General features: G+C 39.4%; 1 protein-coding gene across 6 annotated transcripts in view; it reads right to left on the bottom strand.

Moving 5' to 3' along the window:
- LOC135094836 (tetratricopeptide repeat protein 23-like) overlaps positions 1 to 26,857 on the bottom strand; it is a 168,210-nt gene that overhangs the window by 116,168 nt on the left and 25,185 nt on the right. For 5 of the 6 annotated variants that reach the window (XM_063995250.1, XM_063995252.1, XM_063995253.1 and 2 more), the window contains 3 exons: positions 25,692 to 26,131; positions 16,231 to 16,448; positions 9,633 to 9,728 (listed from right to left, as the gene is read on the bottom strand). In XM_063995250.1, the coding sequence (XP_063851320.1) occupies positions 9,633 to 9,728; positions 16,231 to 16,448; positions 25,692 to 26,131 (754 nt within the window). The remainder of the gene's footprint in view (positions 1 to 9,632; positions 9,729 to 16,230; positions 16,449 to 25,691; positions 26,132 to 26,857) is intronic. The other variant, XM_063995255.1, reaches the window with a different exon arrangement.

Below are 26,857 nucleotides of genomic sequence, written 5' to 3'. Positions count from 1 at the left end.
GCCCCTCTACTCCTATGCTGCAATGGCCAACCACCCTAAAGCCTGGTCCCAGCACCCAGCCTTCTTGTCACAAGCACTCCCAACTCTCCTTGGACATGAAGCTGTAAATAATACAAAAGACTGAAGCTAGAGAGAAGACAGTGATAGGGAGGACCTTCAAGGTAAACAAGTCAGCCATCTACATAGCATTTTGTTGCCAAAACTTTATCAATAATTGGCTCAAAAAGGGGACTGGGTGTGGGTGTAGAAATAAACAATGGTTTCAAGACACCTTCTAACACAACATTCCCCCAGTGCGACAGCCCCACAGAAGAAAATGATCATGTTAGAAGAGGAATGACTGTACTTTTGGTTGACTTCACTCAATAGATTTAAATCAAGCCTGTGATATCCTGTTTCTGTATCTATTTTCATCAAATTAATTCTAAAAATCATAGATGTTTCTTCCCTGCACTGCCTTTGCATACAATCCATTCAAGATTCCTGGATTTATCTATTTGTGTATCTGTCTTAGACACCTCACTTCATTTGGGACTGGTCCCCAAAGGCAGTGGCCATAACAGAAGTCTCCATCTCTTTATATCCAAACACTCCTTGCTTGTTCAAGTGCTCTACTTCAACTCATGTTTTTTCACAAATATTCCTTTGCCCTATCCTTCTCCTGTCCATGTGACCTTTCTCTCCTGTCAGCACCTTCAATTTCACTGACATACTCTCTCTTTACAAACTCCTCTTCATATACCCTGTCAATATGCCCAGGTAATCTTAGTGCATTTCTTTTCACACACTGCACCACTCCACACTACACAGCTGTATGTACACATGTGCTTAAAATACTTTTTCTCATATAGGTTTTCATTGCTCTCGCCCTCTCACTTTGTCTTTCCACATATCCTTCTCAGATAACTTATTTTTATTGTATCAGTGTTGGCAGGAGAATACTTAAACTCTGCTCTACAGCTACAGACACATTTCTCCTTCTCATAGCCCTAATAAAAGATTTTAAGATATGCATATCCTTCCCAGCCTTTTCTTATTTTCCATGACAGTCTCCAGATACTAAACTTTCATTTCTGGTTTCAGATCTCCCAGCAGCAAGCTCTAAACACCAGTAACATTTAACAGCACAAAACACAAACAAAATAGGTACATAACAGCCAACAATCCCCAAGATAGTTAAAGAACCTCTCTTGAGACGGCCAACAAAACACAGGACACCATTACACTAAGAAAATTCTGAATGGGGTTGGCAGAGCAAAGTATTTCCCAGTAATCAGTAAACCTCAGCAGGTTTCCACAGAAATCCCTCCTACCTAGAATGACAGGGGCCTTACTGTCTCTAAACTTGATAATTACTATTCTAAGCAGCCCTTCTAATGTATACATAATCCTTCTGGGATTTTTGCAGACTTGAAATCTATAGCTATTCCAGTGGTCTGAGACCAACTGTCACTTGTGAGAACAAGACTCTGTCTGCTGTCCCAAGTGACAGGCAGTGACTCATGCTGGGGGGGGAGAGGGAAAGCAGGAAGAAGACAGGGAGGAGAGCAGCCATCCCCACACACTTGCCACCCCCTCACATGCATAGCACAATCTTACTGTGAAAAGCTAGCTTCTATTAAATTATTATTTCATGAACTGGGTGGGCTAGCTAAAAACTGATGGCATTATCAGATAGGCAACTTTTCTTTTATATTATATAATGATTTAAATTCTGGAGGACAAAGGGAAATGGGCTAAACTAAATTGGGAAGAAGACTACATGAGAATGTGATGAATTTAATGTAACTTGAGGGTGTGGGGTAGACATTCATTGTCCATCTGGCATCTCTCTCTCTCTCTCTCTCTCTCTCTCTCTCTCTCTCTCTCTCTCTCTCTCTCTCTCTCTCTCTCTCTCTCTCTCTCTCTCTCTCTATTGCACCACTCATAACAACAGAAAATGATATGTTCCTTTTCACTTTCTACTTATTTAATTTGCAGTACTTTTTTTCTTAGTTTTTTGTTACCTTGTATATGTACCTCACTGCAGACAATGAAGCTGAGATGATTTAATATACGGTGGAACCTCAGTTACCGAATGTCTCCGTCTCCCTTTTCAAACAACTCGGTTTTCGAACAAAATTTTTTAACTCTTAATTGCTTCGGTTGCCATACCATGATTCAGATTTCGAACAAAGTTACTTGATTTCAAATACTACAAGCGCAGCAAAACCTGCCATTTATTACTAATTTATAGTTTCTATAAATATTTCCTTCATTTTTATATATTTGGAGGAGAGACACAGAGGGTAAGACAGTAATTTAATCTTTGAAATAAGTTAAATGTGATCCCACTGAAGAAGTTGTAGAACCTCAATGTAAACAAACAAGGTTCAGCACTCAGGAGTAATCCCAAGCTTCCTGTGGCTCTCTCTATGACCTACAACATCATCACTGCTGCACAACTGCATTTTTCTAGTAGCTTTTCCAAGCAGCAAGATGTCTAAGTGTTATGATCACCTTAATTTTGGTGGTGAGTGGGTTGCTCCTCTGTGTCACTCTGGAAAGCTTCCCTCAATTGATCAGTGACAAAGAGAATGCCTGCATAGTCTAAACAATATCTTTTCATGAGTTCTGTGTCACTAAGTTCATTCAATACATCCTTTCTGGAAAAAAATTTCTAAGCTGGAGATGTTGTGGAGCGGCCATCTTAGCAGTGGGAGTGTCAGTCATTACCTGCTAAGAAATGGTGGACAGGTGTCTGAGAACAGATTAATCTATTTTACATTGAATCCTATGGAGAAAATAGTTTTGGTTTTCAGACATTTCAGATTTTGAACAGCATTCAGGAACAAATTAAGTTAAAAACTGAGGTTCCACTGTAATTATAATTTTGGCATCTTGAAATACCTATATATCAGGGGAAATCAAAGCCTGACTTCCCACAGGTATAAAAAACTTGTAATTTTTTTTTTTTTATGTATCTTTCAGTGAAATAGAGCAATGAGAAAAATCACATATTTTAGTGTTCCCATCACATATTTTGGTAAAAAAAATATCACATAGAAAAACTAAAATAGTCTCAGTGACATTATTTTTTCTAATCTCTAATAATGACAACTCTAGTCTGTCCTTTACTTATAATCTAAACTGGAAACTTCACATCTCATCTCTAGCTAAATAGCTTCTATGACGTTAGGTGTTCTGAGTCGTCTCTGCCAGTTTTTCTCACCCCATCTCTTGCTAACCCTGTACAGGGGCCTTATCTGCCCATGTACGGAGTATGCTTCACACATATGGGAGGCAGAGGAGAGGGAGGTTCCACTCATACCTCTCTCTTAGATGGATTCAAAAGCTTTTTTGTCTTATTAACTCCTCTCCTCTTACTAATTGTCTTCAGTCTCTTTCTCATCCCCATTATGTTGCATCTCTTGCTATCTTCTACTGCTATTTTCATGCCAACTGCTCTTCTGATCTTGCTGACTGCATGCTTCTCCTCCCACAGCCTCGATGCACAAAACTTTCTTCTTTCTCTCACCCCTATTCTATCCACCTCTCTACTGCAAAAGTTAATCAGTATTCTCAATCATTCATCCCTTTTTTCTGGTAAACTTTGGAACTCCCTGCCTGCTTGTGTATTTTCACCTTCCTATGACTTCAACTCTTTCAAGAGAGAGTTTTAAAGACACTTATCTGTAATTTCTGACTGCTGCTTTCAACTCTGTTCAGGGACTGGTACATCAGTGGGCTTTTTTTCTTTCTGTAGTTTTGTTGCTCTTGGCTGGTGCCCCTCCAACATAACAATAATAATAATAAAAAAGTAAAACTAACTGGCCTGGAGAGAGGCATGTTTTGTCAAAAAAAAAATTTCAATTAGGCATCACTTGAATGCTTTACAATTTTCTACAGGAAGACAAATAAAGCAAAAGAAAACTTGCTATGATACAAAACAAAAATATCAGCACACCACTTTCACTGGTGGTGGCTGTACATATCCTTTCACCCATACAAGTATCTCTGAACTGATACTTAGCATCAGATTTCTATGAGGGATAGTCATTTTGATTTTTGTGTAAACTTCAGTTCAGGAAGCTTGTGCTATGGTAATGAGATTTTGTAGAGAAGGCATGCCCCTACATCATCCTGATTAGTATTACTGATTACTCTGCACCTTGACTGAATTGGTAGGAAACTGTGTGTTTTCAGTCACCTTTGTGATATCTGGAAAATGGATTAAAACGTAAACTTATATTTTACTTCGGCAAATAACTTGTCTGCTAGATGGTGCCGTTCACATGATACACTACACTTCGCCACACAGTCAGTTACTACGCGGACACCACACAAGTCGGACGTCGGTCTCGCCTCCTGTTAAGTTGTTACGACTTCTGTTATCGGTGAGTGATAGGAATATTACAGTTTTCTTGTTTGGATTGTGTATTATGATTTCCATTACCTGTTATAAGGGTGGAGTATTGTCTTTAGTTATCTGTTACCTGATTATAGGGCGGAGTATTGCCTATGGATATCCGTTACCTGATAAGGGCGGAGTGTTGCCTATTTGAATCTGTTACCTGATTTAAGGGCAGATTATGGACTATAAATATCCGTTACCTTGTATAAGGGCGGATTATTGGTTATATGATATCCGTTACTTGGTATAAGGCGGATTATTGGCAAATATTTTATGCTATATATATATAACAATATTTGGGCACTCTCGTGAGCCGACACAGGTGCGAGATGGTTCCATCTTGTTACCCATTATTGGGGCAAGAGGAATATTGCCTTATTAACAAGCCTGGGGGCAATTGACTTCCCAGATTACTATAGGGAAAAAATTTTTGATTTACAGTTGCCCTGTGTGTGAGGTTAAGGCACCCGTGGGGTTATAAAAGGAACTGCTGTTAAAAGGGGTGGTGTCTTGTTAACATTAGCTGCCATGTCTAGGACGCCTTCTGATGCTTGCCCCAGTCCTGAGAGATTCAGAACTACCAGCATGCCACGCACCTCAGCTAAGGTAAAGTAACTACACATGATGAAGAAAGATCCAGATCCAAGAGCCGTTCTACTAGTCATGAGAGGTTAAGTTACTCTCGGTCACCTTCCCCTTCTCCAAAATACGCTGGTGAAGACAGCACTGCGCCTTCTTTAGGCATGATTATGGATGCTTTGACTTAGTTGAGGAAAGACATGGACAAGCTTAAGAAGGAAAATAGGGCTGTGAAGTCAAAAGCAGTTCATAACAATGCTCCCCTGTTGGTGTCAAATAATACTTTGGTGCCTGATTCTCAGGAATCACAGGCAGGATTTTCTGGATTTAGAACTCCACTGAGGGAGGACAGTGATGAGGAAGAGGAAATCCAGAGGGATGTTCCTCATGATAGTATATTGTTACAAGGTGCTAAGAATTAGGGACCCACGGAAACTGTCTCAAAAGAACTTGACAAGGAAATTGCTGCAATGGTGAACCACCTGTTTATTAATGGCATGAGGCAGGAAGATTACAAAGCCATTGTAGAGGATGAGGTGACATTTAGACCAAGTAACTGCCATGCATTAACTCAAGTGGATTGCAACCCACAGGTCCTGGACGCGCTGCCTGCAGAGGCAAAGAAGGCAGACTTCCGCTTAAGGGAAGTGGGAAAAGATATTACCAAGGCAGCTACTATTGTTGTAAAATTGCTTACTGTGCTAGACAAGGTGGCACGTGATGAAGAGCACCAAATTACTGCAAATGAGGTGGCCATGCTCAATGGTGCATTGGCATTATTGGGTAATGCCCACTACAGAAATAACTTGACCAGGCGACATATCATAAAGAGGGACATTAATCCCAAATATTCTCATTTGTGTGCTGACAAGGCTCCCATGATGGGTCTATTGTTTGGGGATGACCTGTCACAAGCCACCAGAAATATTGAGGAGGCAGAAAGGCTGAAAACCAAGTTCACTTTTAAGAAGCCTACATCTTGGACTGCAAGCAGTGGCAGATTTGGTGGAGGTAAACAACGTAACTTTTTTGCCAAGGCCTCCTCCCGTGGATTCCCATCCAGATATCAGCCATATGGTTTTCGCAGGATGCCCTCCAGTGGTGAACACAGGCGCTCCTACCCTGCTCAAGCTTGGACAACAAAAAACGTGAGAGGCCGGGGTCAACACAACCCCCGGCGTTAACCCAGGTGAGAGAACAATTTGAGGCTGGGCAACTTCACAAGTTTATCAATAAATGGCATGTGATTACAAGTGACCTGTTCATTTTGGATATGGTGGAACATTGTCATCTGAATATAGATGAAGCTAATATCGAATATTTATTTAGAGAGGATATACAGTATGTCTTTAGTGAGGAAGATAAACTGATTATGCATCAGGAGGTTAAAAAATTGTTAGAGATAAAGGCCATTATAGAGACACATAGACAGGATCAACAAATACTTTCACCAGTTTTTCTGAGGAAGAATAAGACTGGCAATTATAGGATGGTGTTAAATCTTGAAAAACTGAACAGGCATGTAGAATATACTCATTTTAAAATGGAAAATTTTGAACAAGCATTACAGTTGCTTAGTCAAGGAGATTATATGGCTTCTATAGACCTTAAGAAAGCCTATTATTCAGTAAAAATTGCAGAGGAACAACAAAAATATCTGTGTTTTAGATGGTTGGATAAGATTTACCAGTTCACATGTCTACCTAATGGGTTTTCAGATGGTCCTCGTCTATTTACAAAACTTCTGAAGCCAGTTTTCTCTACACTTAGGCATAAAGGCCACAACATCACTAGTTATATTGATGATACGCTTCTGTGTAGTAGCTCTTTGCCGAGATGTTTTGATTGCATGAACGACACCATTCAGTTGTTGCAGAGTGTAGGTTTCTGCATAAATGTGGAGAAATCTGTTTTGAGTCCCACTATGCGTATTGAGTATTTAGGTAACGTGATAGATTCGGTGGCCATGACAGTTACCTTGCCGGCGCGTAGGAGGGATAAGATTATACAGCATTGCTCTCTTTTAGTCAATAAACAGAAAGAAAAAATTTGAATTGTGGCAAGAGTGATTGGCCTGCTGGTGGCAGCAATCCCAGCTGTAGAGATGGGGAAGATGCACTATAGGAGGATGGAAAGAGCAAAGATCAAGGCTTTGGAAGAGGCATGTGGAGACTTTAATAGATGGATGAACATTACAGAGGAGATTAGAACAGATTTAAACTGGTGGATTAAGGAATTGGAGAATCAAAACAGGAAAATATTCAGAAATGCACCAGATACTGAGTTGTTCACAGATGCTTCAAATCTAGGATGGGCAGGTTGCCTAAATAGCATCACTACCAATGGCAGATGGTCCCCTGAAGAGGTGCGTTCACACATTAATGCACGTGAATTATTGGCTATATTATTCTCATTGAGATCTTTTACACATCTCCTTAGAGGTTTACACGTCAGGGTGTTATGTGATAACACCACAGCGATTAATTACGTGAATGAGATGGGAGGTGTTAAGTCAATAGTTTGTGATGACATTAGTAGGGACATCTGGGAATGGTGTCTTAGTAATGGGGTATGGCTGACAGCTTCCCACATACCAGGCAAATGTAACGTCATGGCCGACAAGGCATCACATTCCTTTAATGACAGACATGAGTGGCAGCTGAATGAGATGATATTTAAGGAATTGTGTTCTATATTTGGGAATCTTTGTATAGACCTATTCGCTTCACGTTTGAACAAACAAATGACTCCATTCTGTGGATGGACACCAGATCCAGAGGCTGCATATATTGATGCATTTACAATTCCGTGGGCTAATTTTAAATTGGTTTACCTCTTTCCTCCCTTCTCTCTGATCTCTAGATGTCTGCAGAAGTTAAGGGAGGAAAGGACCAGAGGATGGATCATAGTGCCACTTTGGCCATCACAACCGTGGATGGGGGTGCTCCTTCAGATGCTAGTAGACAACCCTCAGGTTATACAGAGAAGGAAAAATGTGCTAATGCATCCGTCAACTGCAGAGGAACACCCAATAATGAAACACACAAATTTGATGGCTTGTCAGTTGTCCGGAAACAACTTGGAGAACGTGGCATATCTAAAGAAGGTACGGAAATCATTATGGCCTCTTGGAAACCAGCAACAGGTAGACAATACAACACTCACATCAAGAGGTGGACACTCTTTTGTAGTAGAGGGAACATTAATCCCATTGCACCATCTGTAGCAGATATATTAAACTTTCTGTCTCATAACTTTCAAAGGGGTGTGGGTTATGAAAGCATTAACACAGCGAGAGGGGCTCTATCTGCAATAGGAATTATGGTGGAAGGCTGCAGAGCGGGCAATCACCCACTCGTCAACAGATTTCTGCGGGGAGTCTTCAACTTACGCCCTTCTACACCCAGGTATACGACGACCTGGGATGTGAAACTTGTATTACAAAAGATAAGACTCATGGAACCACTACACAGCCTAACACTGAAAGACTTGTCGCTAAAAATGGTGATGCTGATGGCAATGACACAAGCAGCCAGGATCCAAACTTTGCACTTATTATTGTTGGTGAATATGGCATTTGGAGAAGAATCTGTTTCAGTTTTGTTAGGAGGTAACATCAAGCAATGCAGGCCAAAATTTAATGTTCATACTATTGTATTTAAAGCTTATCCTCAGGATTACAGATTGTGTGTAGTTAAGACTATGAAAGAATATATAGAAAGAACTGAGAGGCTAAGGACAGAATCTGGAAATGCAGATGGGAGACTACTCATAAGTTATATAAAACCTCATAGGAGTGTTTCTAAGGACACGGTGGCAAGGTGGCTTAAGACCATGTTATGTAAGTGTGGGATTGATACCAAGAGGTAAACAGCAGGTAGTATTAGACCGGCATCAGTGTCTAAGGCCAAGGCACTGGATGTGCCTATTGCCACCATCATGGCAAAAGCTGGTTGGACGCAGGAAGCCACATTTGCTAAATATTATAATAAGGATATACAAGGGGAAATAGACCCTTTTCAAGAAGCAGTGCTAGGCTCAGTATAATGTAAGGTTTGAAATGTTATCAGCAGTAAAAATCATGTTCTATTTTCATAAATGAAATTGGGTTTTTGTAATAGGAACTTTTATTTACACCTATTTACAAAATGTGAATTTTGACAGAACCCTTTACATACAACACCCACATGACTTTAAAATCTCATGTGAACGGCACCATCTAGCAGACAAGTGATTTGCCGAAGTAAAATTACAGAAGTACATGAGACTTACCATAGGTTAGTTGAAATGTGCTTTGGATTTTGCGAGGCACATCACGTCTGCTAGATGGTAGAGTTCACATGCCCTCCACTCCCTCCCTTTGTTAATTGATGATTCTTGGTTTACACAACAAAAATTCACTGACTGGAAGGGTTGGGAGATAATATTTCATGTGGGTAGTTGTATCTTTAAAGACTGACTGTGTGGCGAAGTGTAGTGTATCACGTGAACTCTACCATCTAGCAGACGTGATGTGCCTCACAAAATCCAAAGCACATTTCAACTAACCTACGGTAAGACTCATGTACTTCTGTAATTATAAAGCAAGACTGGAAATTTGTAAACCAAAATTGCAAAACCACAGTGGTTGAATAAAAAAGGTCTAAAGGTTTAAACACACCTGAGGTTTTTTTGTGGGTGCCAGGTGTGTTGAGAGATGAGCCCTGAGAATTTCCAGAGCCTCCTTTGCCTGAGCCTCTGCCTGTGGTGCATATTCCTGCACAAGAAAGACATCTTTAAAGTTTATTTGTCATGAAAAATTAATTTCCATATCTCCCTCCAGAATTATACTCTCCTGATCCAAACATTTCACTCCATTCTTCATAGCTCACAAGCACTGCATCTCCCTTTACATCCACACTTCTCACCATTTACCTTTTGGAGATTTATGCTTTCACTTCCCTAGTTCAATCCATCCTCTTCCTTTTATTCTCCAAGACTAATATGTATTGTACCACTGTGACAGGCATTCTTTAAAAGTATGGTTTAAGCTTCTTAGATAACATGACTATAATCCATTTTAATCTTAATTAAATAAAAACATATATCATTACTTAAGATAACGGTGATTTAGTTTTACTAAATTATCTACCTATATACCAGGCTGGCAATCCCACATAGGGTGGCCCAGACAAAGCACCACACACTCATACATATGTTATTGACACTTATCCCCATCACCTGGTGGAAAGGAATAGTGGACCACCATACTACACACAGAGCTTAGGCAAAGCATAGCTAGCCACATTCATCCATAGCAAGGCCTGGCAGCATGCACTGGTTTATTCCTGCCATAATGAGACTGTTGCCTACCCCACACTTACTCCAATCCTAAGACCACAGCAGATGCAAAGTACTTCCTATGGAGTGCCCTTTTACTAATAAGTTCATAGCCTTTTTTGCATCGATCTGAACATACAGCTATATAATATAATAAGGTAATTTAATTCTTAGGAATGAACCATGTGCTTTCAATGAAGATGTTTGCATTCTCTGCCTCTGCAGTGATCTAGTTGCTACATATACTTTTATTCCACCCTATTAATGCTTTCTGCATTACATGATCTGAATGTACTTATTATGGGGAGCTCCAGGCTCTTTCTTGAAGCATTCATGTTATTCCCTGGAACAAATGCTCAATTGAAAGAACAGTACTTTAGTGAGGATGTTGTGGAGTCCCTCTCACTCCTTGTGTGGTGGCAGTATTATTCTTTGTACCTTTCATAAATACGTATATGTGATAATCTTAAGCAGGAATATTGGCTTTATTTAGCTGTAAACTCTAGCAGCAGTGCACACAAGCTTCTGCTTCGCAATGTTGCCAACTCCCCAGACGTACATTGTTGCCAACTCATCATACATTGTTACTAACACACAACATTCTTCCCATCAAAAAAATAAAATAAAATAAAATAAAATTCTTAAACCTTCAGTGGCTACAAGAAAACAGTAATTCAGCACACCTTAATGCACATTCACAAGACAGTCATGTACACATTGCATATTCACACCACATTCATCCTATCCTAGAAAACAATCCACATTGTTCCACATTCACAAGAAAAGTCATGTAAACATTGCACATTCACACCACATTCATCCTATTCAAAAAAGAAATTTTTCAGAGCAGAATGATTGCTACACTCATGCCAAGCATATTTTAGACTGTCTTACACAGCAAATTCCAGCCTCACTCAACATAAACAGAAAGGTATCCTGGAGGATGTCTGGTGCAGCTTGAGCATTGCAATTACCCTGAAACTGGTGGTTCAGTAGTTCCTCTTCACAGTTCAAGTGTGGACTCATTTCTTGCCCCATGAACTTGTTCACCTTCAGTGGGAGACTGCACTACTCTCTGACTTTGGTCTTCTGAAGAAGGATGAACCTTTACTTTGTCACAGGGTGTATCACTGGTGGTCTGCATGACTTCCCTATTGCTGCTGATGCCTGTATTTCCTTGGTCCTTGCTTATTTTTACTGTTGGAACCAAGTGATGAGTGAGCACCATAGATTTTTTTCCCATCTTGATGAGCCACTTGTGCTCATTGAGGGTTAACATGCAATAGGCAAACTTCTAGTTCAGGACCATGTCTTTTTCAGCAATGCATGTCCATCAGAAGTCAACCAAGATGGAACAGCCAGACCATACATTGCCTTACAAAGGTATGAGAACATTCATTCTTGTGGTGTCTGATTGGTGGCAAGAGATCTCACACTGTGCAAAGTATCTTCCCTGACTGTTTCTCACACTTCATTCAGAAAAGAACAGGATGAGAGAGCTAGTTTTATCATGTGCCATAGAGTCTCATTCACCCTCTTGATTTGACCACTGCCACAAGGACTGTAAGAAGATGAGTAACTGGTGGCTACTCCACACGCGTGTAGAAATCTCTGGTAATCGGAAGACACAAAGGCAGACCTTCTGTCTGAGTGGACATAATCTGGCTGGCCCCACACTGAAAAGACTTTGACAGGCATTTGATGGTAGTATTTGTTGAAGTATCTTGGATTGTGAAGGTGAATGGGAACTAATTGTATTCATCAATAATATTGAGGATGTATCTGTCAAATGACAGACACTTGAAAGACCGGGTAGCTTTAATCAGGGTTCTTGTCCATTTAAAGAAATTTGGTTTGACTTGAGCACAAGTTTGGCATTTATGGATGACCAAGCAAGCATCCTCAACGGAAAACAGAAGATTTAGTTGTCTCACAATGTGAGTTAATCTTTGAATACCAGGATGACACAAAGACTTGTAGACTAAGATCATTTATCTGTGTGAGTGCAGCCATATTTCCAGAGGCACAAGAGAGCACACCTACTACTTGGTTTCTTGACCCAGGACGGTAGATTATGTCAAAGTTGAAGCAACTGAATTCTAGTCTCCATTGTATTATTTTCTCATTCATGATTTTACCGTGGTTTTTGCCATCAAACATGAAGTGAACTGATTGCTGATCTGTTACATGCTTGAACTTGTGCCCTAACAGAAAATGGTGCCATTTTTTTGACTGCTTCTACAATAACACAGGTTTCACATTTGACAGCTGACTGTTGTCTTTCAGAATCTGAGAGTGATCAAGAAAAGAATGCAGCAGGTTTTCCTTCTTGTGTCAGAGAAGCAGCTATGGCATCAGTAGAGGCATCTGTTTTAACCACAAAACAAAGCTTCATCAATCACTGACAAGGAGGCCTGTGATATTTCATTCTTCAAAGCTTGAAGAGCTTGTTTAGCAGCCTCTGACATTGGAAGGGTTTTCACTTCAATGAAAGGAAGGATTTTCTGTGAGAAATTTGGCACCCACTTTGTATAATGTGACAACAGACCCAGTGTCTTCTTGAGACTGGTACAGCTGTTCAGCAAGTTCATTTCCAACAAGGGTTGCATTTGTTCAGGGTTGAGTTGAATTTGATGATCTTTCACTATATACCCTAAAATAGAGATAGAGGACTGTGCATAGACACTCTTTTTCTCATTCACTGTGACACCATACTTCACTGTGGCTGCTTGGAATTGTTTCAGGTTCTCAACGTGTTTTTCTATTGAGCGAGTGCAGGTTGTAACATCATCAGTGTATGCAAATGTATTCTTGAGGTCTTCTTTGGCAATTATTTCATCAAGAACCTGCTGGAAACAAATAACTCCATTTGTGACTCCAAAGGGTATATGTGTGAACTTGTAAAGTCTTCCATCAGGTTCAAATGCAATGTATGGACAGTCATTTGCATTCAATGGAATTTGACGGTAGGCTGCCTCTAGATCTATGGAGTTGAAGTAGTGGGAGGCTGATATTTTCTCTAGCATTTTAGTTATCCTAGGCACAGGATAGGCAATTAAGTTAATGAATCAGTTGATAGTCTGTGAATAGTCTATCACTGTTTGTTTCTTGTTGTTCTGCTTCACAACAACTACTTGAGCTCTCCATGAACTACAACTAGGTGTGATGATGCCCTCACTTAACAACCTTTTTCACTTCTCTCTTGATGAACTCTGCATCTTCTTTTGAATATCTTCTGGATTTCACTTGAATTGCTAGTTTTATTATATGCCATTGAGTCCCAGTTGCCCTCTTGATTTGACCATTACCAAAAGGGTAGTAAGAAGATGAGTAACTGGTGGCTACTCCATGCTCATGTAAAATTTCAGGTACTTGGAAGACACAAAGGCAGACCCTCTGTCTGTCAGTGGCCCAATTCCAAAAATTGATGGAGGTCCAATCTCCGCTGCAGTTAGCCCACACAGTTCAAGAGGCAGTCCTGCCCCTCCAGAGTTCACACTAATCTTTTAATGCTGTTTCAGAAAGTAATTTCCCAACACTATAGATGCACACAAGTCTTCCATCAAATGAAGATAAATGCCAAAGTCTTCTTGTTGACAGTGTGGTCAACTGTGCAACATCTAGTGATTTCAACAGACTGTCGAGTGGAAACCATGGATATCTGACCCAATAATGGGACAATCTCTACCTCTGAACAAATAAAACTTCTACAACTTCCAGTATCTATCAGAGCATCCACCACTTTTCCATCAAACAGTTTCACTGATGTAATGGTGGATGAAACACTTGGTAAGGCAGGGGAGGCAGCAGCTGTCATTGCCCTTATAGCTGAAGCTGTGGTGGACTGCTTAGGGATTAATGCTCCCTTCCTTTGTGACTTATAGACACAAGCATAGTGACCTGCTTTTTAGCAACTGGCACATGAAGCATTCCTTGCAGGGCAAAAGGACCTGGGATGTAGTTGGCCATGGATCCACTTCTGGCTATGGGAAGCAGGAACACACTCGTTGGATTCAAGATCATTGGATTCAGATAACCCCTTCATAACATCTCTTTCAGGTTTTCTTTGTCAATCTGGATGATTATCTATTGATGCCACTACTGGTGTCACATGTTCACCAACACAGGATGGTGAGTGTAGCTGTGCCATCTCTAGGGCTCTTGCCTGCTCTATAACAAAGATAAATCTAATGAAAGATTTTCCAGAAGTCACTGTCGGATGGCATTAGAAGACATACCTGTTATGAATGCATCTCTTATAGCCATTTCTTCTGCTTGCATGGCAATGCAGTCTTTACATACACACTCAGCTGCTAAACCCTTCAGATTATCTAGGAAGGAGTTTAAAGTCTTTCCACTTTGTTGCTTACAGGTAGCTAATTTGTCTGGCAAAAACCTCACTTTTTGGTCTGACGAATCTAGACTTCAAGAAATCAATAGCTGCTTGGTAAGTCTGAGCATTCGTGATAATCTTATATAGTTTGTGTGAGACATGAACGTGCCGAAGAGCCAACTTATTTGGTTTTAGATCAGGATCAATGGCTGAGCAGAAAGCTTCAAAATTGTCATTCCACATTAACCACTGATCTTCTGCATCTGCTGACTCAGGGTCAGTATCTAGTGGACTTGGATGAAGAAACTTGTCCATAGTTGATGTACAGCTGAATAAATTATGGTAACCAACACTCTTAAGCAGGAATATTGGCTTTATTCAGCTGTAAAGTACAGCAGCAGTGCACAACCACAACAAGCTTCTGGTTCATGATGTTGGCAACTCCCCACGGTCATACACTGTTGCCAGCTCATCATACATTGTTGCCAACTCATCATACATTGTTGCTATCTCACACCATAATATACCAAATATACATATGCATTTTCATTTTCATTTTATTTTTTATTTTGTAATCAATAAAAAAAATGTATATTGAAATATAGAAACACATATGTAATTACAGTAAAGAAGTTTATCATTAAAAAAAAAACATTATTTTTCTTATCTCCCCATTCTAACATCTCACCTAGATGTAATCCCCCTGTCCCCCAACACAAGCCCAGGCCTGCTGCTGAATTGAGGGGCCTAAGGGCTGAGGGATGGAACAAAATCTCCATAAGACCATGGCTGAGTTGTCTTCTTCCCTTCTGAGTACTTTCAGTTTGATCTACCATCTATATTGTGCATTCACAACAGAACTATATGCCATCTTTTCTGGCCTAAAACATACTGCTCTTTACACTTCTTCCTCCTTTGCCATCTTTGCAGGCTGTGTTAATTCTCTGTCTCTCATACAATCCACTCCTTCAATGAGCCCTTCTCTATTTGTCTCTGTTGGGTCTCACTTTATGGAGACTCATCAGCTCACTCTGCAGCTTTGTCAGGTTACCCACACTTTAAATCTATTCCAAGCTATGACTATTTTTCTTATTTTCATACCTACTTGTTTGACTAATAGCAGTCCTTTTGCCCCAAACTATTAGAAAATAAAATTCACACTGTCAAACAAATTATTTCCTCTTTGTCCAAACCCTTGGTAATATATGGGACACTGGAAACACCACTCATTCTTAACTTAAGAACAACTCTTCATCAACTCTATGCCTGACCTGTAACATCCCCATTTCTGTTTCTTATATCATTCTTTCTTGCCCTAGACAAAAACTGCTCATTTCTTCATTTAACTTCCCTTGCTCATGCTCCTTGCCTCCATGACCTATCAGTCATGGTCCTTCTCCCTAGAATTGATTATATGCTTCCTAAAACAAATTATGTCCTTCGCATGATATAATAATTTCATAACAACTTTACCCCACTTTTAATATCACCTTTTGCATCACCATATCTTCACTCAAGCCTTGCTGTATCCTTGTTTTCCTCATACCTTAGCACCACACAAGGCTAGCTGTCTGGTACTTTTCTACTTCTATGAATCTTGAATCACCTTGAGATAGAGGTAGCTCTTAGCCAGGAACACCTTACACCTGCAGTAACGCCAATGTTGGTCCCCATGTACCACCCGTGCCAATGCTCTGGCTCGCACGAACTCTCTCACAGCTCCATCACCTTCTCCTGCTGCAAAGAATTTCCTTCCATCATACAGGGCTAGCTTGAGCTTCTGTTGTGGTGTGAGGAGATACTGTTCCACCAGCCAATGGGATGCTGAAAAAGGAAAGGATATACAGACAGAACTTTGTTAATTATCCAACCAACTATGGCACATGTCATCTTAAACATAGTGGTTAGTGACCGGATCATAAACATAAGGTCTTTATTTAGATTTCATTACTGGAGTTAACAATTAGAAATGTTCTTTAGCCTTTTTATTTTTTTTTCCAATATTTTAACATGTGTCAACTCAATTTCTCAATACATACTTCCAAGATACTCAAGGATCTGAGCATTTGATATTGAGAAACTAGAATTCCTGTGGTGTGCAAGGAATGGAAGGTGAAAATAATGAAAGTATGGATAGCTGATTCACATGTCAAATTAAGGTGGAGGAATAAAACAGCAAGTGGTTGAAGGGGGACAAAAACACATTTTAACATAGTCTGGCCACACAGAAAGAATAACAGAAAATGAGGTGACTAAGAGTATATATGAATATGACAGATGAGGAGGTTGAAAGAAAACAATCGCCAAGTGGGAGGATACAGTGATGAAATATTTGATAGAAAGGGGTAAAAGAAGAATGACAGGATCACAGTAAAGAAGGAGAGAATGCTGAGATAGAAACATATGGAGATGCTTCTGCCACTTAGAGATGAGTGAGATGTACATCTCTGGTGAAAGCAATGTCACAATAAAGGAATATAAGGCAACACTTCCTAGACTATTCACTGCTCTATGACAGAAAATCTAAGAACTTTGAATGGAGAAATTCAGGTATTCAAATTAATGAAGAATACAGTGAGTGTTCATCAGCTGTTTGTAAAATAATGACTCTGTTTTTTTAATGACTTACTGCACTATACCAGTATTTTTTCATTAACCTTTTGCTGTTTTATGAACTCATATGTAACTTCAGTTATATGCATAAGTAAATTTTGGGTGTTGTAGGAAGTCTGTAAACATTTTATTTTAATTCTGGAAGCACCAGAACCAAAACAGAGATAGGAAGGGATTGGTCCTCAAATAGAGTGTTAGATGAATGGAACAGATTCAGTGATCAGGTTGTTAGTGGTGAGACATTAGGGAGTTTTAAAAGAAGATTAGGCAGATTTGTGGATGAGGATAATATCTGGAAATAGCTAGGTATGTTTCATACAGAGACTGCCATGTCTAAGTCTGATGGCTTCTTGCAGCTTCCCTAATTTTCTCATGTTCTTATGTTCCTATGTTCAGTCTCAGCCAGGTTAGAACTATAGTACAGTAAAATCCCTCTCATCCAGCATTCAAGTATCTGGCAGCTTCAAGTATTCGGCACAGTTTTCCCCGAGCCTTAAAATCAATAAAAAATCAATGTGTACTCATAAAATCGATTAAAATTCCCGCGCAAGGCATACTTTGTCCCCTCGCCACCAAAGCGCACTGCTTCGCGCCACCCACAGCCCACTGCACTGTGTTTACTCAGTGACTCAGTCCCGCGTGTGCACTGTTTATCGCCTGACGCCTTCATCATGCCTAAATTTGTAGAAAAGAGGAAGCATGTTGTGTTAACACTTAAGCAGAAGGTAGACATTTGTCAACGATTAGAGAGAGGTGAAAGCAGACAGCAACTAATGGCGGAATATGGTGTGGGCTCATCAACTATTTATGACATTAAATCCCAAACGAAAAAGTTGCAGGATTACATGAAAGCCACCGACACCCCAAAGGCAGCAGAAAATCGTCACACACTGCAGTATCATCGTGATGAAATGATGGACAAAGTGTTATACGAGTGGTTCAGCTTGAAAAGATCAGAAGGAGTCACAATTACAGGCCCAATGCTACAACTGTGTGTTGGTGAGTGTGAGGTGGCAGCGCGGGTGGCGATGCGTGGCACAGCGATCAGCTGATCTTTGTTATGGTAAGATGCATGAGTGTAGGGTAGTGATTGTGGACATAATTTCACTTCTATTCAAGTATCCGGCAATATTCAAGTATCTAGCATGTCGGCGGTCCTGTTGATGCCGGATAAGAGGGATTTTACTGTAATTTTTTGTCATTAATTTTCATTGAAACTAACATGACTTGCACCTAACATGGAACCTCCCCCTTGCATTAAATGATCTCATATCTGCTCATAATACTGTTCTGATGAATGAATCCACAAATGAACTACAGCTGATGAGTTTCCAATTATAAAGAGAAAGCCAGAAAGTAAGTTTGGTGCCTTTGATAAAGAAAGTAGAACTGTACTATAAAAAATTATCCAACATCATCACTAAAGAGGATAATTCATAATCAATGCATCATAACAATTCTAATAAATATATGGGTCAGAAGTCTTGAGTCTTATGAAACTCCTGGAATAAGATCTTCAGTGTCCAGAGAGGAATGGATGAAATAATATATTGCATAACATGCAGGGATAAGAAGGGAGCAGTATGGAATGGGAAATATGTCAAACTTAAAAGATACAGTGGTATCTTTGGTATTTGAACTTAATTGGTTCTTTTGGGTTATTCAAATTGTGAATGTATGAATTGGGAAGCAATTTATCCCATTCAAATTAATGTAAAAGGAACTGATCCTTTCCAGGCCCCAAAATTCCCTTATTTATTATTTTTTTTATGAGTTTATGCTGTGCTCTAAACATAGAATTGAATGAAAATAACTTAAATTATAGAAAAAATACAGTGAAAGAAAACATGAAGTATCATATATTCCAACATACAAGACTGCTGTCTAATCAAATCATCCTAAAAAGCCAGGGTTTTCCTGTATGTAAGAAACCAAACAATGACCTTAAAATTTTATGAAAAATACCATTCTAGATAAACACCAACCTCAAAATGATTAGTCATCAAAAGTTCCTGCTGGCATCTTCAGTCTTGAAAACAACTGTGAACACAATTTTTATTTTGCACTAAAATCCTCTCTCTCTCTCTCTCTCTCTCTCTCTCTCTCCTCTCTATCTCTCTCTCTCTCTCTCTCTCTCTCTCTCTCTCTCTCTCTCTCTCTCTCTCTCCTCTCTCTCTCCTCTCTCTCTCCTCTCTCTCTCTCTCTCTCTCTCTCCTCTCTCTCTCTCTCTCTCTCTCTCTCTCTCTCTCTCTCCTCTCTCTCTCTCTCTCTCTCCTCTCTCTCTCTCTCTCTCTCTCTCTCTCTCTCTCTCTCTCTCTCTCTCTCCTCTCTCATCTCTCTCTCTCTCTCTCTCTCTCTCTCTCTCTCTCTCTCTCTCTCTGTGAAAATAAGAACTGTCCTGAGAATTACTAAACAGAATGAGACTGACAGAGAATGAAAAATGGAATTATATGTGTGAGAAAGGACAAAGCAAAAATCATGGAATGTAGGAGGGGGAGAGAGAGCAAGGTATGACTCCCTTCTCCCTTATCTCTGACAAATAAGGGGAAAGTGAGGTGATAGGAAGGGAGGCTTGAGACCAGACAAAAGAGGAAGGAAGAGGAAGGGACATACAGGAAAGGAGAGTACATGGAGCAAGGAAGTGGTGGAGAGAGTTACACCTAGGACTGCTAAAGTGATAGTAGAAAGAAAAGGACAGAAAAGCAGAAGGCTCTCTTCCCTCCCTCCAGCCATAAGCCACATGGGAAAACAGGTCGGAAAGAAATACCTTACAGGGCTTGAGAAGAAAAAAAACCCGAAGGATATTTTACAGGGCAGAGAGAAAACAGATGAATGAGATGTCCCCATTTCCTGAAGGCAAGGAAGTTAATCACAAACAAACTTACGCTGTTAGCCGCAGATTGGAGGCAAAATGTTTGTCAAGATGGCATTTAAAAGTCTCTAGGGTACTGCAGTCTATCACAGTTTCAAGGAAGCCCATTCCATACATTTACTACTCGGTGGAAAAAAATTTCTTTTGATTCATGAGAGTTGAAGGATTTCCCAACAATTTTTTAACTGCTTCCTTGCGTGTAATTTGAAAAATCTATTGTGAAATATTTACTGCAATCCATGTTATCAAATGCCTTTGATGATTTTAAACACCTGTATTAAGTCACCTCTTAGTCTTCTTTGTCTTAATATATGTATCAATTTATATCACCTAACCATATGTGTCATCCCATCCATCTTCATACTCAACTTTATAACAATATAGATATATATTATTCTGTATAAACCTTATCATATTATGTTTTTATTTATCTTCATGATAGATTTTTTTATTTTAAGTTGTCTATTGTGTTTACTTTAAGTAATGTACTTTTAAATTTTTCATTTGCCTGAAAAGCATCAAGCTTATCACATAGGCTGGCCAATAATGTATACCTATCCAATAATGAAATGTATAAACCTAGGCTATAATAAAGTGTTTAAAGTGTTTAAAGTGTTTAATAGATTTAATTCTTTAAGACACTCTTTGTATGATTTGTTTCTTTAGGCTTGGCATCATTTTTTGTTACTCCACACTATACTCCTTCTAATTTATCGATGACTTTCTGGTAATAGGGGCATCAAGCTTGAATGCAATATTCCAAAAGGAGATGGACTAAAGAGTTATACAAAGTGAGGATTGTATCCTTAGATTTAAAAATATTTATATTTAAAAAATCTGCCAATTGTTATTTATTCGCTTTCTTTACGACTTCTGAATATTGTTAGCTAAGTTTTAGGCTACTCAATATTGTTACTCCTAAATCAATTTTACTGTCAACACTTTTAAGTTGGGCAGCATTTTAAAATATACTTTGCTTTCTCATTTCTACACCCTATGTGAAGCACTTTGCACTTATCTGAATTAAAACTCATTTGCCACTCTGACTGCTTGTCTAGATTTTTCTGCATTTCTATTGCTTGTTCAACAGAGACTATGGAATTCACTATTTTGGAGTCATCAGCAAACTTTGATATTGTACTGGTAACACCCTCATCTATGACATTTATATAAACAATGAAGAGAGTAGGTCCTAAGACTGATCCCTGTGGTACCCCTGCTGGTTAAGTTAGTCCAGCTGAATACTTTTCCACTTATTACTACTCTGTTTACAGTTGTTTAGCCAATTTTCTCTCCAATTCTCAACACACTGCCTTGGATAATGTGTAATTTTCATTTGATCAGTAAAAGTTTGTAGGGACTTTGTCAAAGGCCTTTTGCAAATCAAGTATATATCTACCACTTTACTCTTGTCATATTGGTTCAGAATATCATAGAAGAAATCTAAGAAGTTCATCAAACAAGAGCATTTGTTGCAGAAGCCATGCTGAGTATTTTTAAGTGAATTGATTTCTTCTAAGTATTAATGAGTTTATCTCTTATTAGTGTTTCAAACATTTTGCATATGACTAAGATTAATCTAAATGGCCAGTAATTACATGATAGACATACTGCCTTTTTTGAAAAGTTGAGTTACTTTAGCAAGCTTCCATTCATCAGGCATTGTACCAGACTGCAGGGATTTATTGAACAATATGGTCAGAGGTTTAACTAATTTAGATTTCACTTCTTTTAAGACATGGGGTGAGACTGTGTCAGGCCCAGATGACTTGCTTACTTTAAGTTTTGTCAATACATTTTGAAATATCTCTCTCTGTTATGTTGATGCTACTCAGGAAGTCATTATTATTAATTTGGACTGCTGGCACCATAGGGACATCACGGCACTGTAGGGATGTCATGGCACCATAGGGACCTCACGGCACACCATAGGGATGTCATGGCACCATAGGGATGTCATGGTACTGTATGGATGTCATGGCACTGTAGAGAAAGAGAGAGAGAGAGAGAGAGAGAGAGAGAGAGAGAGAGAGAGAGAGAGAGAGAGAGAGAGAGAGAGAGAGAGAGAGAGAGAGAGAGAGAGAGACGAGAGAGAGAGAGAGAGACGAGAGAGAGAGAGAGAGAGAGACGAGACACACAGAGAGAGAGAGAGAGAGAGAGAGAGAGAGAGAGAGAGAGAGAGAGAGAGAGAGAGAGAGAGAGAGAGAGAGAGAGAGAGAGAGAGAGAGAGAGAGAGAGAGAGACGAGATGAGACAGAGAGAGAGAGACAGAGAGAGAGAGAGAGAGAGAGAGAGAGAGAGAGAGAGAGAGAGAGAGAGAGAGAGAGAGAGAGAGAGAGAGAGAGAGAGAGACAGAGAGAGAGAGAGAGACAGAGAGAGAGAGACGAGACAGAGAGAAAGAGAGAGATGAGACAGAGAGAGAGAGAGACGAGACAGAGAGAGAGAGAGAGAGAGAGAGAGAGAGAGAGAGAGAGAGAGAGAGAGAGAGAGAGAGAGAGAGAGAGAGAGAGAGAGAGAGAGAGAGAGAGAGAGAGAGAGAGAGAGAGAGAGAGAGAGAGAGAGAGAGAGAGAGAGAGAGAGAGAGAGAGAGAGAGAGAGAGAGAGAGAGAGAGAGAGAGAGAGAGAGAGAGAGAGAGAGAGAGAGAGACAGAGAGAGAGAGAGAGAGAGAGAGAGAGAGAGAGAGAGAGAGAGAGAGAGAGAGAGAGAGAGAGAGAGAGAGAGAGAGAGAGAGAGAGAGAGAGAGAGAGACGAGACAGAGAAAGACGAGACGAGACAGAGAGACGAGACGAGACAAAGAGAGAGAGAGAGAGAGAGAGAGAGAGAGAGAGAGAGAGAGAGAGAGAGAGAGAGAGAGAGAGAGAGAGAGAGAGAGAGAGAGAGAGAGAGAGAGAGAGAGAGAGAGAGAGAGAGAGAGAGAGAGAGAGAGAGAGAGAGAGAGAGAGAGAGAGAGAGAGAGAGAGAGAGAGAGAGAGAGAGAGAGAGAGAGAGAGCACACACACACACACACACACACACACACACACACACACACACACACACACACACACACACACACAACAACCTGTTACCACTATAGACAACAGTATACATTCGATATTTATCGTATTATATGCCTCATTCATAACATAACAATAAATCTAATGATTAACAGGTAATGTATAAACTTGTGCGGCTGATGGTAGTTGCCAGACTGAAGGTCTGAGTGGCGTTGCTTGAACCGCCTTTGTGTTTGAATTGGAGGACAAAATTTGTTTGCCAATTCTGTCCAAATTGGGAGTTGTTCGAATTGAAGGACATTCAGTTCATGAGATATGACTGTATCTTGACAATTAAGAGAAAAATCAAACTTGGACAGGGCATATCTTGCACCAGACAGATAACAAATTGATCATTTGAGACGAACTTAATGGCCTAGGAATGATCCAAGAAGTCAAGGTAGATAGAAAAACTAGGAAAGATGAGATTACAAATTTTCTTATGGTTGTTTGAAATAGGTGAGCAATCCAAAAGAAAAGATGAATTAGAGAAAAAAATTCAAAGGCTAAAGGTGCCAGTATTCACAAACGAAGAAGCATTATGGATGTTTTAGATCACGAGTACTTTTTAGATGGCCTATGCAAGTAGGAACTGTCTCCTAATAGACTCAGACCTTCTCCATCCCATGGTGTCACAGAGTGCTGAAGCAGAAGACCTCTCCAAGATGCAGGGCACAGCACGCAACCTATACCTGGTACTTAAGGACTGCTAGACAACATAGGTAAGGGTATGAGGAGAATCCTCACCTGTCATCCTAGCTTGGCATGGACCCAGTACCTCTCAATTATGATATGAGCACACCAACCATTATACTGTTGATTAATGATAAAGGTGATGATGATGATGATAGTGTAAGTTCACCACAACCTTCTGAATTCTTAAAGTGTGTAGGCTTTATGGAAGCTTTCTGAAATTCCTTTTTTTTTTAAGCAACTTGCTGTAAATGTTTGTAACAGTGTCAGCATTGCAAATACTCCACACATCACACAAGGTGCTATAAGTATTCACAGTTTATAAGCATGGATATCCTCAACTATCAATAATAATGGAAAATGAATAGATTAATTGAATAATATGGTGAAGTTGAACTGAGGAAATGAACTAGCATTTGGATGATCATTGACAAACTTTATAAGAAATAATATAAGCAATCACAGATGACAAAGTAAGAATATCCTGTCCCTCCAGATAGGAGACAACATGACTGTGCCAGAGAGCACCACCATATTTTCCATTACACCAGCAATACCAGTTGTTACAGCAAAGTACACTGGTAAGGAACAGAAGAAAAAAAGAAAAAAAAGTCAGTGGCACAACACCTAAGCTCTAAATCCATGGAAACAACAACAAATACAACAACAGAAAACTGATCATACAGCAACAACAGATCAACACATAGCACACCAGGAAATCCAAGTCCACTAATCTACTGACAACCCAGAGCCACACAACCTCTCTCCCTGATGCCTCACACCAACTGCCCAGCCCATAGACCGCCAGGCCAACCACACCGTGGGCCACCTCTCATTCCACACCTCACACCACAGCTACCCCACAATTACCCAACAATCATTTGCTTCCCAATTCCAAGTTCCAAGCTTTCAGCCACAATCCAAAAATTAAACATAGATTTTTCACATAATAGATATCCATTGCTCTTGCTTTTGAATTGCACTGACTAAATTAATATATTTGCAGCTTAGGTAGTTGTGACATAAATCATCATCAAAGCCCAAGTGGATTTGGATCAGCCACAACCATCCCACTATTCCTCTTTTTTATTATCACTTTTTGTTTATGTATCTAGCAGCTTAAGTCTTACTTAAGTCTTCTCTTTTTAGTCTCCATTTTCTTCTTGGAGCCACAGCATGTTTTTACAAGTCAATCCACAATTAACTCTACACTTATAGCATATATATATATATATATATATATATATATATATATATATATATATATATATATATATATATATATATATATATATATATATATATATATATATATATATATATTATCTTAAACTTCACAAAGGATTGCACTGCTACCACATGTAATGTTGTGTGATAAAACAAAGAAGTTTATTTCAAAGTGGCCATGAGAGAAAATAACACTTAGGAATTGAAACTCTTAAGTATGTGACACTTGACCCATTGAGCCATAATGACCATAAATGCTTAGGTGCAATTTGGCCAGTCTTTACTGTTTGAAGCTGTGCCTTCTTTTGTGACCGTGTTTACCAAGTTCATTATCATTCCTGTTCCTACATCACTGTTTCTCAGCAGTTATCCCAGCAGCCATACCCTTCTTCAGTTATTCATTATGGATGTACAAACTTTATCCAGCAGTAGTGATGATGATAACAGTGATGATGATGATGATGATGATGATGATGATGGTGATGCTATTATAACAACAACTTTTAATTTTAGTGAGATATTGTACTTCATTTAGACACTTATTGTGGTAAAGCTCTACAGTAAACACTATCAAGTCATCCTAAATCTGAAGACACAACTGATACAAACAGTAAGGAGAAAACTTACGGTTTGTGGATCCCTTGGAGCTCTTTGAGGAGTCTTTGCTGAGGGTGTCATCTTTAGGGGAGTCTTGTGGAAGGTCTGACCCTGTGAGGATACTTGTACGCTTACTGGATTTGCTGTTGCCACTACTGTTGCCACCACTCCCCACCTCTCTCTCCTCATTATTGTTGCAATGTTCATCATCAGTGGAGTCTTCCTTTTCCTCTTCTTTCTCATTCTGATCTTTAGCCTCATCATTGCTCTTGTCATCTTCATGATCATCATCACTGTCATCACTGCTGATGTTCTTTTCTTCACTGCCAAGACCCTTTGTCTTGTTGTTATAATCTTTGATCATCTTGGGGTCCTCTACGCCTTTACGGACATGGTCCATGGCATGTGAGTTGCCTCCAACTAATCTGTCATGCTCTGGCTCACCTGGGGGGAAGGTCAGGAACCCTTTGCTGAAAAAAAAAAATAAGTGAACTGTCTTTTTATTACTCTCTAGATCTTCCATGCAGTTTGGTTCTACCTGCACTTGCTAAGCAGAAGTTTGCAACTGAATATATTCATGTGGCACTATAATCAGTAATGTTTATTTTCTTAGGGAATCAACTGATCTAGTTCCGGAAGTTGTATTAGAGATTTTCCTGAGGTAGCTATAATTACATAGTGTCAGTTTATTAACTTATTTCTATTTACATCTTGGTGGAAGAGCAGGACGTAAAAGTGTCATGGGACAAAATAGCAAATAAAAATGAAAATAAAAAAAAAGGGAGAAAACAACACCATCCAAATAATCCCATGAAATATTTTTGATGGCCTTAAGGAACAATCATGAATATAAAAATTTACTTGCTCCGTGTTTATGTAAATAAAATTTTGTGTGTACTTTTCCAATATGTAGAACCTAAGCACAAGAAAATTAAATTAAATTGTAAGCTACAAGTTGTTAAATTAGATGTTGATAAATGGAGATGAAGGAGGTGTGCACAGAGGATATTCCTTGGTTTACAAGGCAACTGTAAAATAACCATATTCCCAGTTTTTACTAAGCCAGTCACATGAAAAATCCCAATCACAAAAAAAATTGTAGATTAGAAAATATGTCAGAACTGAGAATATTATGTATTTTGAGAGAAATTTTTTGTTAATATTTAGATCAAAAATTATTAATAGACAGTGTTGAA

This window comes from Scylla paramamosain, chromosome 47 (genome assembly GCF_035594125.1).
Source record: "Scylla paramamosain isolate STU-SP2022 chromosome 47, ASM3559412v1, whole genome shotgun sequence".
Taxonomy (NCBI): domain Eukaryota; kingdom Metazoa; phylum Arthropoda; class Malacostraca; order Decapoda; family Portunidae; genus Scylla; species Scylla paramamosain.
This window is presented reverse-complemented; position numbering and strand designations above follow the sequence as displayed.